The 19164-nt window shown below is 35.0% G+C and overlaps 1 protein-coding gene across 5 annotated transcripts in view; it reads right to left on the minus strand.

Annotated features, from left to right (window-relative positions):
- Nucleotides 1–714: 714 nt before the first annotated feature.
- LOC110463185 overlaps nucleotides 715–19164 on the minus strand; it is a 51743-nt gene continuing 33293 nt past the window's right edge. For 2 of the 5 annotated variants that reach the window (XR_002464356.1, XM_021517581.1), the window contains 3 exons: nucleotides 12832–12937; nucleotides 9299–9354; nucleotides 715–1225 (listed from right to left, as the gene is read on the minus strand). Coding sequence is in view for 3 of the 5 variants with exons in the window: in XM_021517581.1 (XP_021373256.1) it covers nucleotides 905–1225; nucleotides 9299–9354; nucleotides 12832–12931 (477 nt within the window). In the remaining 2 variants the exon portion in view is untranslated. Of the gene's footprint in view, nucleotides 1226–9298; nucleotides 9358–12831; nucleotides 12938–19164 lie in introns of all 5 variants that reach the window. The other 3 variants (XM_021517580.1, XM_021517579.1, XR_002464355.1) reach the window with 2 other exon arrangements.

Below are 19164 nucleotides of genomic sequence, written 5' to 3' on the forward strand. Positions count from 1 at the left end.
CATTTACTCAAGTTATCGTGTTCACAAGGAAAAGTTAACGCACGACGACGGACAAAAGACTATCACAATAGGTTACCATGACCTATGGTCAGGTAACCTAAAAAGAAATTATAAATATTATGTGAAATAAAAAGAACAAGAGAGCATTAATTGGAGAAATATCTCTCAAGTTGTTTCTGAGAATAAGTGCTAAGCAACCTTTAACTCTCAAAATTCAAGATGGCTGGCCTTTGGCCGCGAGGAACCTACATGTGAAATTTGAGTAAGATCCCTCTAGTCAACATGGCTGCCCTTGGGCCATCTTTGTTTTCTGATCAGTCTCAGTATTCGATATATGGGTAATAAAGGACCAAGGGAGACCTTCATGTAAAATTGAAAAGAAGGATTCCTCTAGTACTTTAATCTGAGAAATAGCTGTAACAAACTTGAACTCTTAAATTCAACATGTCTGCCTGTCGGCCATCTCTAGTTTTCAATTAGTTAAACTATTGGATATGAATAAATAAGGTCCATGTGGAACATTCAGGTGAAATTTGAGAAGAATCCCTCAAGTACTTTCTGAGCAAAAGACCTAGCAAACTTTAACTATCAAAATTCAAAATGGCCACTTGTGAGCCATCTTGGTTTTTTATCAGTACCAAAAAGCGCTAAGAAATGTTCACATGGGGAACCTACATGTTAAATTTGAAAAATATCCTTCCAGTTTCTCTTTCTGAGAAATAGCACTAACAAGAATTGTTAAAGGACCGACGGACGGAGCACAGAAAATGGGTGATTTGAAAATAATAAGGGTAATAACCTTTTGTTGGATGGGGTAAATTCTTCTGGAAAGTAAAATAAAAATTATTTACCATGAAACAAGACAAAATCTGGAACCCAATATTATATTCATTTCAAGACAGTATCATTGAATATATAATAACATACAATAAACATTACCTTCACTTTCCCCACGTATCATCTTTGTATACTTGTCAATGGTCTCTCCTGCCTCCACACCACACTCAACAAGAATTTCACGTAGTTTACTGTACTCTCCATACATGATTTTTCCTTCCTTCATTAAGGCTCTGCACAGATCAAACATATCTTTTACATTATCCGTTACCAGGTTCGACAGACCATCTCTGGAGCAAATAACATGCCCTGGTTTTGATTTAAGTGAAAACATTTCACTTAATTCACGTACCATATCTGCATGGTGCTTACGAATGTTTTCCTCCTGCTGCAAATAAAAATGGTTATGTTTAATTATATACAATTCATTTCAGAAAAATGGTAAAACATTTAACGTTCAGGTTGAGGAAGTTTGTGGACATTTACAAAATATTACTGTAACCTATTAACAAACTTTGTTACATCATATGGTGTCATTAAAGGAGTTCTGAAGTACCACAGTGATGTCTGGTTTAAGATCAGACAAATTTAAGAAATACTGTCAATCCAACTTGAATTACACAAAATTACAGCCACTAATATAAAAAGTAGTTTGACCAATTTGAGTCAACATCAGCAAAAATCATGACAAACAGGCGAGTCATTGATACAGGATGGCATTTCGGCAATAAGATACGAATACATTTTATGTTCTATCAGAGCTTCAGAGATGAAGTCAACATTGACTGAACAAAGAATACTCCTGGTGAACCTTGGTAAGGGAACTTACTATCAGAATATAATCCATCATACATAAATGTGGTTATATACAGGGATAAGGGAACTTATTATCAGAATATAATCCATCATACATACATGTGGTTATATACAGGGATAAGGGAACTTATTATCAGAATATAATCCATCATACATAAATGTGGTTATATACAGGGATAAGGGAACTTATTATCAGAATATAATCCATCATACATAAATGTGGTTATATACAGGGATAAGGGAACTTATTATCAGAATATAATCCATCATACATAAATGTGGTTATATACAGGGATAAGGGAACTTATTATCAGAATATAATCCATCATACATAAATGTGGTTATATACAGGGATAAGGGAACTTATTATCAGAATATAATCCATCATACATAAATGTGGTTATATACAGGGATAAGGGAACTTATTATCAGAATATAATCCATCATACATAAATGTGGTTATATACAGGGATAAGGGAACTTATTATCAGAATATAATCCATCATACATAAATGTGGTTATATACAGGGATAAGGGAACTTATTATCAGAATATAATCCATCATACATAAATGTGGTTATATACAGGGATAAGGGAACTTATTATCAGAATATAATCCATCATACATAAATGTGGTTATATACAGGGATAAGGGAACTTATTATCAGAATATAATCCATCATACATAAATGTGGTTATATACAGGGATAAGGGAACTTATTATCAGAATATAATCCATCATACATAAATGTGGTTATATACAGGGATAAGGGAACTTATTATCAGAATATAATCCATCATACATAAATGTGGTTATATACAGGGATAAGGGAACTTATTATCAGAATATAATCCATCATACATAAATGTGGTTATATACAGGGATAAGGGAACTTATTATCAGAATATAATCCATCATACATAAATGTGGTTATATACAGGGATAAGGGAACTTATTATCAGAATATAATCCATCATACATAAATGTGGTTATATACAGGGATAAGGGAACTTATTATCAGAATATAATCCATCATACATAAATGTGGTTATATACAGGGATAAGGGAACTTATTATCAGAATATAATCCATCATACATAAATGTGGTTATATACAGGGATAAGGGAACTTATTATCAGAATATAATCCATCATACATAAATGTGGTTATATACAGGGATAAGGGAACTTATTATCAGAATATAATCCATCATACATAAATGTGGTTATATACAGGGATAAGGGAACTTATTATCAGAATATAATCCATCATACATAAATGTGGTTATATACAGGGATAAGGGAACTTATTATCAGAATATAATCCATCATACATAAATGTGGTTATATACAGGGATAAGGGAACTTATTATCAGAATATAATCCATCATACATAAATGTGGTTATATACAGGGATAAGGGAACTTATTATCAGAATATAATCCATCATACATAAATGTGGTTATATACAGGGATAAGGGAACTTATTATCAGAATATAATCCATCATACATAAATGTGGTTATATACAGGGATAAGGGAACTTATTATCAGAATATAATCCATCATACATAAATGTGGTTATATACAGGGATAAGGGAACTTATTATCAGAATATAATCCATCATACATAAATGTGGTTATATACAGGGATAAGGGAACTTATTATCAGAATATAATCCATCATACATAAATGTGGTTATATACAGGGATAAGGGAACTTATTATCAGAATATAATCCATCATACATAAATGTGGTTATATACAGGGATAAGGGAACTTATTATCAGAATATAATCCATCATACATAAATGTGGTTATATACAGGGATAAGGGAACTTATTATCAGAATATAATCCATCATACATAAATGTGGTTATATACAGGGATAAGGGAACTTATTATCAGAATATAATCCATCATACATAAATGTGGTTATATACAGGGATAAGGGAACTTATTATCAGAATATAATCCATCATACATAAATGTGGTTATATACAGGGATAAGGGAACTTATTATCAGAATATAATCCATCATACATAAATGTGGTTATATACAGGGATAAGGGAACTTATTATCAGAATATAATCCATCATACATAAATGTGGTTATATACAGGGATAAGGGAACTTATTATCAGAATATAATCCATCATACATAAATGTGGTTATATACAGGGATAAGGGAACTTATTATCAGAATATAATCCATCATACATAAATGTGGTTATATACAGGGATAAGGGAACTTATTATCAGAATATAATCCATCATACATAAATGTGGTTATATACAGGGATAAGGGAACTTATTATCAGAATATAATCCATCATACATAAATGTGGTTATATACAGGGATAAGGGAACTTATTATCAGAATATAATCCATCATACATAAATGTGGTTATATACAGGGATAAGGGAACTTATTATCAGAATATAATCCATCATACATAAATGTGGTTATATACAGGGATAAGGGAACTTATTATCAGAATATAATCCATCATACATAAATGTGGTTATATACAGGGATAAGGGAACTTATTATCAGAATATAATCCATCATACATAAATGTGGTTATATACAGGGATAAGGGAACTTATTATCAGAATATAATCCATCATACATAAATGTGGTTATATACAGGGATAAGGGAACTTATTATCAGAATATAATCCATCATACATAAATGTGGTTATATACAGGGATAAGGGAACTTATTATCAGAATATAATCCATCATACATAAATGTGGTTATATACAGGGATAAGGGAACTTATTATCAGAATATAATCCATCATACATAAATGTGGTTATATACAGGGATAAGGGAACTTATTATCAGAATATAATCCATCATACATAAATGTGGTTATATACAGGGATAAGGGAACTTATTATCAGAATATAATCCATCATACATAAATGTGGTTATATACAGGGATAAGGGAACTTATTATCAGAATATAATCCATCATACATAAATGTGGTTATATACAGGGATAAGGGAACTTATTATCAGAATATAATCCATCATACATAAATGTGGTTATATACAGGGATAAGGGAACTTATTATCAGAATATAATCCATCATACATAAATGTGGTTATATACAGGGATAAGGGAACTTATTATCAGAATATAATCCATCATACATAAATGTGGTTATATACAGGGATAAGGGAACTTATTATCAGAATATAATCCATCATACATAAATGTGGTTATATACAGGGATAAGGGAACTTATTATCAGAATATAATCCATCATACATAAATGTGGTTATATACAGGGATAAGGGAACTTATTATCAGAATATAATCCATCATACATAAATGTGGTTATATACAGGGATAAGGGAACTTATTATCAGAATATAATCCATCATACATAAATGTGGTTATATACAGGGATAAGGGAACTTATTATCAGAATATAATCCATCATACATAAATGTGGTTATATACAGGGATAAGGGAACTTATTATCAGAATATAATCCATCATACATAAATGTGGTTATATACAGGGATAAGGGAACTTATTATCAGAATATAATCCATCATACATAAATGTGGTTATATACAGGGATAAGGGAACTTATTATCAGAATATAATCCATCATACATAAATGTGGTTATATACAGGGATAAGGGAACTTATTATCAGAATATAATCCATCATACATAAATGTGGTTATATACAGGGATAAGGGAACTTATTATCAGAATATAATCCATCATACATAAATGTGGTTATATACAGGGATAAGGGAACTTATTATCAGAATATAATCCATCATACATAAATGTGGTTATATACAGGGATAAGGGAACTTATTATCAGAATATAATCCATCATACATAAATGTGGTTATATACAGGGATAAGGGAACTTATTATCAGAATATAATCCATCATACATAAATGTGGTTATATACAGGGATAAGGGAACTTATTATCAGAATATAATCCATCATACATAAATGTGGTTATATACAGGGATAAGGGAACTTATTATCAGAATATAATCCATCATACATAAATGTGGTTATATACAGGGATAAGGGAACTTATTATCAGAATATAATCCATCATACATAAATGTGGTTATATACAGGGATAAGGGAACTTATTATCAGAATATAATCCATCATACATAAATGTGGTTATATACAGGGATAAGGGAACTTATTATCAGAATATAATCCATCATACATAAATGTGGTTATATACAGGGATAAGGGAACTTATTATCAGAATATAATCCATCATACATAAATGTGGTTATATACAGGGATAAGGGAACTTATTATCAGAATATAATCCATCATACATAAATGTGGTTATATACAGGGATAAGGGAACTTATTATCAGAATATAATCCATCATACATAAATGTGGTTATATACAGGGATAAGGGAACTTATTATCAGAATATAATCCATCATACATAAATGTGGTTATATACAGGGATAAGGGAACTTATTATCAGAATATAATCCATCATACATAAATGTGGTTATATACAGGGATAAGGGAACTTATTATCAGAATATAATCCATCATACATAAATGTGGTTATATACAGGGATAAGGGAACTTATTATCAGAATATAATCCATCATACATAAATGTGGTTATATACAGGGATAAGGGAACTTATTATCAGAATATAATCCATCATACATAAATGTGGTTATATACAGGGATAAGGGAACTTATTATCAGAATATAATCCATCATACATAAATGTGGTTATATACAGGGATAAGGGAACTTATTATCAGAATATAATCCATCATACATAAATGTGGTTATATACAGGGATAAGGGAACTTATTATCAGAATATAATCCATCATACATAAATGTGGTTATATACAGGGATAAGGGAACTTATTATCAGAATATAATCCATCATACATAAATGTGGTTATATACAGGGATAAGGGAACTTATTATCAGAATATAATCCATCATACATAAATGTGGTTATATACAGGGATAAGGGAACTTATTATCAGAATATAATCCATCATACATAAATGTGGTTATATACAGGGATAAGGGAACTTATTATCAGAATATAATCCATCATACATAAATGTGGTTATATACAGGGATAAGGGAACTTATTATCAGAATATAATCCATCATACATAAATGTGGTTATATACAGGGATAAGGGAACTTATTATCAGAATATAATCCATCATACATAAATGTGGTTATATACAGGGATAAGGGAACTTATTATCAGAATATAATCCATCATACATAAATGTGGTTATATACAGGGATAAGGGAACTTATTATCAGAATATAATCCATCATACATAAATGTGGTTATATACAGGGATAAGGGAACTTATTATCAGAATATAATCCATCATACATAAATGTGGTTATATACAGGGATAAGGGAACTTATTATCAGAATATAATCCATCATACATAAATGTGGTTATATACAGGGATAAGGGAACTTATTATCAGAATATAATCCATCATACATAAATGTGGTTATATACAGGGATAAGGGAACTTATTATCAGAATATAATCCATCATACATAAATGTGGTTATATACAGGGATAAGGGAACTTATTATCAGAATATAATCCATCATACATAAATGTGGTTATATACAGGGATAAGGGAACTTATTATCAGAATATAATCCATCATACATAAATGTGGTTATATACAGGGATAAGGGAACTTATTATCAGAATATAATCCATCATACATAAATGTGGTTATATACAGGGATAAGGGAACTTATTATCAGAATATAATCCATCATACATAAATGTGGTTATATACAGGGATAAGGGAACTTATTATCAGAATATAATCCATCATACATAAATGTGGTTATATACAGGGATAAGGGAACTTATTATCAGAATATAATCCATCATACATAAATGTGGTTATATACAGGGATAAGGGAACTTATTATCAGAATATAATCCATCATACATAAATGTGGTTATATACAGGGATAAGGGAACTTATTATCAGAATATAATCCATCATACATAAATGTGGTTATATACAGGGATAAGGGAACTTATTATCAGAATATAATCCATCATACATACATGTGGTTATATACAGGGATAAGGGAACTTACTATCAGAAATTAATCCATCATACATAAATATGGTTATATACAGGGATAAGGGAACTTACTATCAGAATATAATCCATCATACATAGCTTAAAGTAACTGTATTCCCCCTCTTTTCACGATGATTTTTATTGGCAAGGATAGGAAGGTGATTGTACAAGTTTTAATGGTTTTTGAGGGACCTCACTCAGTTCCAGGTTCAAATGTTTGATTTTTTATGGCCTCCTATATTTTCAAACCTCCGGATGAGTATATTTTCTTTTGACCTTATTCAAAGCAGAGGCAAGTATGTAGGCCACATTGACAGAAGTGCAATTTTAATGTATCAGAATGAGGATGGTGGATTGAAACTACAGTTACAGATTTATTAGTTGGACCACCTGGTCAAACCTGTTTGATTTGGCACATGTACAGGTAACATACCAATTAAGTAATATATCAGGAATCAGTGGCCAGGTTGCAATTATATAATCAAATTGTAAGCACAGCATTATCATGACAATACCTTCATATATGTCAGCGCTGCGACGAAAACGTTCCGTGTTCCATACTGATCTACTTGGGTTGGGGCCTAAAGGTTTTGAAGGGCGCATGCACATGTTTACAACAAAGGAACTCAATCATCGCTACATGTGGCATATTTATGTACAAATTTTCTGTCAGAGATGACTACAATGGTCGCACATTATGAGTACTAACCGTTACTTAGTTATTAAAAGCTGTCAATTTGAAAATAGACCAGTTTGAGTGAGCTTCGCGAGGCTATTACAGAATGTGTAGTCATACCAGTGGGTCACGAGGCTATGATTAAATCAACTGTTGCTAATGGTTACTATCGGAACACAAAAACATTGATACAGGGAATTCTGTCACGGGGTGGCGATTGCCTGTACCTTAGTCGACGCTGCGGAAGACATATTTTAGACGAGAGTGTTTAGTCTTAGTAACTACGATGTTACTATATACAAGCACATGCACATGGCATTATTAATGCCTGTGAGTAGGATAAAAGAAATTTACCCAGAGGCGAAGGTATTTTTCAAGTGCACCCGACTTCACAAGAATTACCAAAATATTTCACTCCCAGTTTGGAAGAAGGCTGCCCAGACTTCACAGTGAACAGTGCATAGTGTTTAAACAATTCTTATTGCAAAACAATGCTTCGCCAGACCAGGAAAGGTCAGGTGGACAAATCTGGGGACAAGCCAGATAAAACTGACATGCCAGGTGATAAATATCTCCCTACTAGAGTGACAGTACTGTGTGATAAACTGACAGACCAGGTGATAAATATCTCCCTACTAGAGTGACAATGTGTGATAAACTTACAGACCAGGTGATAAATGTCTCCCTACTAGAGTGACAGTACTGTGTGATAAACTGACAGACCAGGTGATAAATTAAATACCTCCCTACTAGAGTGACAGTGTGTGATAAACTCACAGACCAGGTGATAAATATCTCCCTACTAGAGTGACAGTACTGTGTGATAAACTTACACTAGCAGTGCTTGGTCGGATCATCCTGCTCGGCCGTGATTGCTCAGGAGTGTCATCTACTGGATGGAAAGAAAAAAATATTTCAGAGATATACTAACAAGAGGCCAAAAGGGCCTGCATTGCTCACTCGCTCACCTGATATTAATCTAAAACTTGTAACCTTAAATATGGATTAAAATAAATCTAATGGCAAAATATCAGGATCTATGTCTCTAAGTTATTCAAAAGAACCTGTTTAAAGATTTCAACACATTTGAACCCTGTGATCTTGCAAGTCTAACAAGGTCATTCAATTGATTTTAATTGTTAATTAAGATGAGGTCGTTTAATGGTGTATACACATTTGATCATGTGACCTTGAAAGTTGGTCAAGGTCATTCTTTTGAACAAACTTGATTGCTCTTCATGATTGACCGTGCTGACCTGTTCTCAAGATGCCTAGTAGGTCTATCGTTTCACTTGATTGGTCACATACTTAATTAATCAATACTAAATGATGTTTTTACAACAGTTTGATAACACATGTCCATTTCTGTAAAAACATACCTTTATTTTAAATGAATTGTTCAATTATTTTAATATATTCGTTTGTGATTCGCTGTGTCAATATCACACGTAAATGTAAAATCGTATAAACTAGAATAGGAACACGTGTCTTCATTGTTCTTACATGATCATGATTAACCACATAGTGTCATACAATCTTTATAATTTTGTGTGCACATTTTTGATTGAAAATATAATTTTTACATTTTCGTTGTGTATATTTTTCGAGTTGTAGAATCATTCGTTGTTTTTATATTCGTGTTTCTATAGCAACAATGAAAGTTTGTACACAACGAACATTTCATGTTGTACAGTATGACTATGGTGGAAGTTCATTTATTTGAACAAACTTAAAAGCTATACAACTGAGCATGTTACTGACTGAACATCATCACCCTCTACCTTTTGGTTATTCAGGGGAAGTTGCTTAAGATTTTAACATACTTAACCTCTGTGACCTTTAATATAGATGAAGGTCATTCATTTGAATAAACATGATAGACTTCAACAAACCATGTTGCTAGCTAAATATCATCACCCTGGAGTTTTTGGCTATTCAGGTTTTTCAAGCCAACTTACCCCCTGTGACCTTGAATATGGGTGAAGGTTATTTATTTGAAAAACTTGTTAACCCTCTATCCCAGCATGCTACCGGCTTATTATCATCAACTTAGCCATTTTGTTAATTCCGAAGAAGTTGTTATTAAGTTATTAACGTAAATATGACCCTGTGACCTTGAATATTGGTCACGATCAGTCATTTGAACAATCTTGGAATCCCTTCATCCCATTAAATTACTGCCTCAATATCATCACTCTGGTTACTCATGATTTGTTTTAATGGTGGGTTTTTTAAAGCCAATTGACCTCTGTGACCTTGCATAATACTGGTTAAATTCCATCACCCTAGGTCTTTTCACCATTCAGAAGAAGTTGTATAAAGATTTGATTATACAAGAATGTATATTGAACCCTGTGACCTTGAACATAGAAAAAGGTTGTTTATTTGAACAACCTTGGTAACCGTTTATACCAGCATGCTACTGGCTAAATGTTATCACTTCTGCCATTTTTCAGAAGAAGTTGATTTTTAGGTTAACATGTTTGACCCCTGTAACCTTGAATATAAGTCAATGTCATTAATTTGGACAACCTTTGTAGCCCTACATCCAAGCATATGTTACTGGCCAAATATCATCACCCTGGATCTTTTGGTCATTCAGAATACCAGGGTAAGTTGTTAAAGAGTTCTATAAGACAATTGACCCCTGTGACCTTGAATATGGGTCAAGGTCATTTGAACAAACTTGGTAGCCCTTCATTCCAGAATTCCACTGGTCAAATTATCATCACCCTGGACCCTTTGGTTAACCAGAAAGTTTTTTAAAGATTTCAACATTTTTGACTCCTGTGACCTTGAAAATGGACGAAGGTCATTCATCCCAGCATGCTTGGTGTGTATTATCTTCCAAAACTAAATAAAATAATTTTCCAAATTAATTGCTGACCTAATACTTACTAAACATATTTCTACTAATGTATCAAATCATTATAAATGTACTAAATTTCTAAGAGCACAATATATTGTGACACATTGCAACATAAAATTGCTTGCACTACCCACCCCTACAGAATACCAGAATCAGACATTTTTTAAAGGTATTGCTTAAAGAAATAAATTCTTAAAATTTTGTTCCAAGGAAATTATTTTTGAAATTTGGAAAGTTTGATTGACACCGATACCTGTACTTGTATCTGGATATTCCTCAAACAAGACATACATTTTCTGATACATTATCTTCTGATACAAAGATCATACTGGCTGTACTTGTATCTGGATATTCCTCAAACAAGACATACATTCTCAGATACATTACCTCCTCATACAAAGATCATACTGGCTGTACTTGTATCTGGCTGTTCCTCAAACAAGACATACATTCTCAGATACATTACCTCCTGATACAAAGATCATACTGGCTGTACTTGTATCTGGCTGTTACTCAAACAAGACATACATTCTCAGATACATTACCTTCTGATACGAATATCATACAGGCTGTACTTGTATCTGGATATTTCTCAAACAAGACATACATTCTCAGATACATTACCTCCTCATACAAAGATCATACTGGCTGTACTTGTACCTGGCTAGTCCTCAATCAAGACATACATTCTCTGGTACATACCTGCTGATACAAAGATCATACTGGCTACCCTTGTATCTGGCTGGTCCTCAAACAAGACATACATTCTCTGATACATTACCTTCTGATACGAAGATCATACAGGCTGTACTTGTATCTGGATATTCCTCAAACAAGACATACATTTTCTGATACATTACCTCCTGATACAAAGATCATACTGGCTACACTTGTATCTGGCTGGTCCTCAAAAAAGACATACATTCTCTGATACATTACCTTCGGATACGAAGATCATACAGGCTGTACTTGTATCTGGCTGTTCCTCAAACAAGACATACATTCTCTGGTACAGTACCTCCTGAAACAAAGATCATACTGGCTACACTTGTATCTGGCTGGGCCTCAAACAGGACATGCATGCTCTGGTACATTACCTCCTGATACAAAGATCATACTGGCTGTACTTGTAACTGAATGGTCCTCAATGCAAACAAGACATACATTCCCCGATACATTACCTCTTGATACAAAGATCATACTGGCTGCACATGTACCTAGCTGTTCCTCAAACAAGACTTGCATTTCCTGGTACATTACCTTCTGATACAAAGATCATACTGGCTGCACTTGTATCTGGCTATTACTCAAACAAGACATACATTCTCTTGTACATTACCTCCTGATATAAAGATCTTACTGGCTGTACTTGTATCCGGCTGTTACTCAAACAAGACACACATTCTCTGGTACATTACCTCCTGATACAAAGATCATACTGGCTGCACTTGTATCTGTCTGTTCCTCAAACAAGACATATATTCTCTGGTACATTACCTTCTGATTCAGGGTTGTGATGGCGGGCTGTGGGTCGGCGGGCTGTAGGTCTACAGGCCGGTCCCTTCCCTTTACTCCCTTTACTGTCACCCTTTGGCATGGTTTACTAATGTAATGAAATAAAAGTAAGAGAGAATAAAATGAAACAAGAGATCCCAGAGGGATTCTGGCATTCACCATTACAAGACCCTACAGATCATGTTTTTCTACCCTAGTTAAAATCCAAGTTTGATCTACCGCCCTTACCTACAAATTATGCAGTTGTTCCGCAAGTGTGGAAAACATGTGGAAAATTTGTGATTTGTTTTTATTTTTACACATCTTTTACGCAAATGTGGAAACCATACTGTCTGGCTTGATATTTCTATCTTTCTGTAAATGAATTATTTAAAAGGTCACTAGTAATTGCATCCTCCTGTGACTTTTAACACAAATTTTGTACAGAAAATATATGTTATAAAAATACAAATGTATTTTACTTTCTAAGAGAATAAAATTAATTAATAACCTTAAAGTGTCAAATAGTTAAAAAAAACACCTAGATATACAGTAGTCTAGTACAAAATGGAAATTTCCCCAGTAGAGAAATTTGGCATTGAGAAAATTGGCGTCTTAAGGATGTACTCTTCTGAGGTTTCAATCACATTCAAGTCTCGTTTTGATCTGGTGTAATGGGTTTTTGTAATATTTAACAAATTATGATCAAGTTTATTAGCAAACACGCATCTGAGAAATATGTCAAAAAACTAGATGCCTGTTGTTTGTAGAACTTTTTTTTACAAGAATTTGAAAAAATTACCAATTCGGTGGCCATTCTGAAAATGCGATTAATGTGTATTCTTGCGCTTCAAAAAAGGCCAATAATTTCACCTTTTTTGACACTAGATCACTTAAATTGTCATTGCAAGGGTGGCGCAGACCCTGGGGTCAATTCTAATATCATGACTGCATTCGTCTTTTTATGCCCAACAATTGTATATATAGTTTTGGGGTGGGGATCTAAACCATTTCGAAGTTATGACCCAGGGGTTAAGTCACCAAGGGTGGGGCAGTCCCCAAGGCCATCCTGGAAGCATATGTGCAACCATCTCTTTATACTCAGCAATTGTATATACCGTTATAGGGTGGGGCTCTCAACTGTTTCCAAGCTGTGACTAACAAACTAGGTCCCTAGGGGTTCAGTCAGACCCTAGGGTCTATCCTGATATCAGGACTGCATTCGTCTTTTTATGCCCAGCATTTGTATATATATAGTTTTGGGGTGGGAATCTCAACAGTTTTAAAGTTATTGCCCAGGGACTATGTCTCCAAGGGTGGGGCCAGACCCTATAGCCATCCTGGAAGCAAATGTGCATTCTTCTCTTTATACTCAGCAATTGTATACCATGGTTATATGGTGGGGATCTCAACCATTTCCAAGTAATACACTTTTTTGGCCCCACCCCTTAGCCCGGTGGGTCAGCTCCACCATTTGTACAATTTTGAATCCCTGCCTCCCATGCATGCTTCCGACCAAATATGATCAATATCCATGGCATAGTTCTACAGAAGAAGTCATTTATAGCAATATAGCCAAATTGCCCCCTTTTTGGCCCCGCCCTCAGCCCCACCATTTGTACAATTTTGAATCCCCACCACCTAGGGATGCTTTCAGTCAAATATGGTTGATATCCACTTCTTAGTTCCAGAGAGGAAGTCGTTTGTAGCAATATAGCCAAATTGCCCCCTTTTCCCCCCACCCCTCAGCCCCCTGGGGGGTCAGCCCCATCAATTGTACAATTTTGAATCCCCACCACCTAGGGATGCTTTCAGTCAAATATGGTTGATATCCACTTCTTAGTTCCAGAGAGGAAGTCGTTTGCAGCAATATAGCCAAATTGCCCCCTTTTCCCCCCCCCCCTCAGCCCCCTGGGGGGTCAGCCCCACCATTTGTACAATTTTGAATCCCCACCACCTAGGGATGCTTCCAATCAAATATGGTTGATATCCACTACTTATTTCCAGGAAGAAGTCGCTTAAAGCAATATAGCCAAATTGACCCCTTTTGGCCCCACCCCTCAGCCCCCTGGGGGGTCAGCCCCACCATTTGTACAAGTTTTAATCCCCACCACTTAGGGATGCTTCCAGTCAAATTTAGTTGAATTCCAATCAGTGATTAAGAAGAAGAAGTCGTTTAAAGAAATTGTTGACGTACGAACAGACGGACGGACGGACGGACGGACGGACGGACGGACGGACGACGGACGCAACGGTATGGCATAAGCTCACCTTGGTCCTTCGGACCAGGTGAGCTGATAATATGCAACAAACCAACAAACTGGAAAATTATACATTATTGATAAAAAAACCAACGTATTTAGTGTAACTGAAGCACTTTTGATATTTGACACTGAAAAAGGTAAAAAAAACAAGCAAATTTGTGGAATTTATATCCCCCGCTTGCAGGACATATTGTAGGTTAACATTATTGAGGTAAGGTTTAAACATGTGAGTATCGTGTTGTTGAGACAGAATGTATAACTTGAAACTTGAAGAAAAAAAGCCCTATACCTCATTGATTATCCGTAAATATGCACAAATCACATCGGTTGGCAAACTTAGCATGAGTTGAATGTGCATAAGGAATTTGGTTGAAACATCTTAACAATATCTACAGCAACAAGTACTAATTGTAATGGGGGGACCATTACAGATGTCCCACAAACTGCCCCCATAGTCGCAAAGATGCATCAGAAAAGGATCGCATTGCCATAGTACACCTACAATGTACATACTAAATTTGAGTGAAATTAAATTTCTAAATTGCAACCAATCAGAATCATCTGTGTATTTGCTATGACAATGGAACGTATGCGATTGAATTTGCAGTCGGGATCCCTAATACCCCTATATACCAATTCTCATAAAAATAACAAAATATCTAAATTTCAACCAATCAGAAGCCTTTGTGTGGTTGCTATGGCACTGAAACCTATGCGGTTTTAGCTGCAGTCCCCTAATATCCCTATATACCAATTTTCATAAAAATAACAAAATATCTAAATTTCGACCAATCAGAAGCCTCCGTGTGGAAGCTATGGCAACCAAACATATGCAGTTGAATTCGCAGTTCCCTAATATCCGTATATACATGTACCAATTTTCATCAAAATCAAACCAAGTTTGAAGAAAATCGGTTAACATTTGTTACAGTTATTGCACAGAAACAAAACCACGCAGATAATTACGTTTTTCGTTATTCAAGGGGCCATAACTCTGCCAAATGTGGTCCGCTGAAAGTGGTCATCGAACTTGGCCGAGCCCTTAAGGCATTGAACCCATAAGTGTGACCAAGTTTGAAGAAAATCATTTAACATTTGTTGTAGTTATTGCACGGAAACGAAGCGCGGCAGATAATGACGTTTTTTCATTATTCAAGGGGCCATAACCCAGGATTTTGCAAAAGCCTTCACTTGTTTCTCCATGTTCAGCAAACTTTCAAAGTATACCACTAGGTTTTTAACAGCTGGAGCAGTCTCAATAGTTCTGGCACCGACCTTGAGCTGTAGAGCCATTGTTTGCTGACACTTTGGGGAAAAGACGATTAGTTCCGTCTTTTCCTGATTAAGCTTAAGCATGTTGGCGTTCATTCAGATACTGATATCTGTTAGACAAGCTTCCAGACTGTCTGAGACTGTATTCCAACTGTCCTGTGGGTTGATGACCATGTAAATTTGTGTGTCATCATGATCAGCATAGCAATGATAGCGAAGGTTATGGCGATGACAAATCTCTCCAATCGGTTTGGAGTACATACAATATTTTCGTGGTCCTAACACTGACCCTTGAGGAACCCCGAAATCTAGTACTTTTTCATGTGAGGTGGAAGATCCGATGGCAACACACTGTCGTGTTTCACTCAGGTAAGACTGTATCCAGCATAGTGCGTATCAGTCACTCCATAAGAGTATTCCAGACGTTTATAAAGTATGCCATGGTCGATGACGTCAAATGCAGCTGACAAGTCCAGCATGACAAGCACCATTCTGCACTTGTTATCCAATGCAGAAGCTATATCATTATGTACACGTAGGAGGGCGGTCTCAGTAGAGTGTCCCATACGGTAGGCCGATTGCATGTTGTCATGGAGACTGTTTGCATGGAGATGAACCTCTAAACGCCGGGACACAACCTTCTCCAAGATCTTAGACAGAAAAGGCAGATTTGAAACTGGGCGGTAGTTTTTCAACTCCTCCTTGTCCATTCCATGCTTCTTTAACAATGGTCTGACATATGCCTTCTTGAAACATAATGGAACATTTGACTCAGCCAATGATTTGTTCATGATTGAGGTAATCAAAGGAAGCAGTGATTCAAGACATTGCTTTAATAGGTCTGTAGGCAGTGGATCACTAAGCTCACAGGACTTCGATTGCGAGGTCATGATAATGTTGCACAACTCGTCCTGGGTTGTTGGTAAGAGCTTTGCCAATGGTTCCCCATCAAATGCAATGTCAGCAGTCATGACAGAGATGGCAATGTCAGCAGAGGTGTTCACTTCAGCAATATTTTTCCTGATTGAGCTGATTTTATTCAGAAAGTAATCACTGAACTTGCTTGCTAAGTCTTTTTCAGAATTACAGCTTGGTTGGATAATTTCACCTTTCTGTCCCATTAGGTTTTTGGTGAGTCTAAAAAGCTGTCTATTATCCTTGCTGCATTCTTCGATTCTTTCCGAATAATAAGCCTTCTTTGACTGAAAGAGTAGTGAACCAACTAGCCGACATTGCTCTCTATAAATCTGTTGTTGAACAGTTAATTTGGTCCGTCACCACTGTCTCTCTGCTAATTAATACCAGAACTTTTTATATCAAGCATTTAATCTGCAAAAAAATGGTAAAAAATGAGTATTTTTTCATTAAAAAATAGGGGGTAGGGGTAGCTAAAATAATAATTTCATTAATTATACAAACATTCATACATATCTGATAACACACTTGGAAGAAATTGTATGAATTTGTTCTGCAAATGGTCAAAACCCAAAAAATCACCTAAAATCACATGTTGTGTTAAATTGGTATCTTTGACCGAACATAGCACAAAAACGAACACACGGACATACATTTTTTTTTGCATTTTCTACTATGCCATTAACTCCTTTTTCCAAAAATCCATATAAGGAAAAGATTTTAATACAGGAAATGTTTGACTTCTCAGAGGTGTACATCCTTAAGCAATGAACTAATGTTACAGACATGACAAAAAGCATGTGTTGTGCTAACTATTTTGACAATGTGAGGTATAAGATTCACGAGATATTTTGATGCAGAAGCCGACACCGGTATGCAGCGGCCAAGACTTTGAGTGTCAGACATTTTATAGTATCACGTACGGTATTACCTCCTGTTTACCTCTTCATCGACACTGTTGTTAGCTTGAAGTAGCTAATATTAGGCACATCTTGGTTAGGTAACATACTGTTATCCGGTTGTGTAGCATAAAAACTTGGATAAAACTTTGACGGTATATTTTTCCAAAAAGTGTTTAAGCGATATTTAAAACAGTTTAGAGATGGGGCTTCTATTGAATGACAACCGTGGTGTACAGGGGCATGCAACTAACTATAATATTGATCTTGTTAGACTTTCAGTCACTGGGTACATTATATCAGTTTATCATATGTTTACTAATAATAACACCCTTTTTGTATGTGTAATAAGTCTAAAATTTCCACAAGTTGATATCAGCCCGGGTGATATATCACACCCCCTTGAAAGTGATATCACACCCCCTAGAAAAGTGATATCACCACCCCCTCCCCAATTTCCGGATTTTGCCGCTTCCGCTTAATGCTGTCTACTTTTAATGTAAACAAACAAATTGTTGGCATGGAATAACTGCGGTTTCATGGAAAATAATTTAAAGATTGATTTACAAAGCCCAACCCAAATTTTAAGAAGAGGCCCAATGGGCCTGCATCGCTCACCTGGTATTAATCTCACACTTGTAATCTTAAAAGTGGACTAAAATACAGCTACAGGCAAAATATCAGTGTTTCATTCATAAGAACCTATTAAAAGATTTAAACATATGACACCTGTGACCTTGAATGTCGAACAAGAACATTATAATATTAGGTTGAACAGAGTTTATAGTCTTCCAACCCAGCATGCTTCTGGAAAAATATCATTACCCTGGACCTTTTGGTTATACAGAACAAATCATTTAAAGATTTAAACATATATTGACCACTGTGACCTTGAATATGGGTGAAGGTCATTCACTTGGTAGTCCTTCATCCCAGCATGTTAATGGCCAAATATCATCACCCTTGGCCTTTTGCTTATTAAGAAG

The sequence above is a fragment of the Mizuhopecten yessoensis genome, unplaced genomic scaffold, assembly GCF_002113885.1.
Source record: "Mizuhopecten yessoensis strain PY_sf001 unplaced genomic scaffold, ASM211388v2 scaffold10871, whole genome shotgun sequence".
Lineage (NCBI taxonomy): Eukaryota > Metazoa > Mollusca > Bivalvia > Pectinida > Pectinidae > Mizuhopecten > Mizuhopecten yessoensis.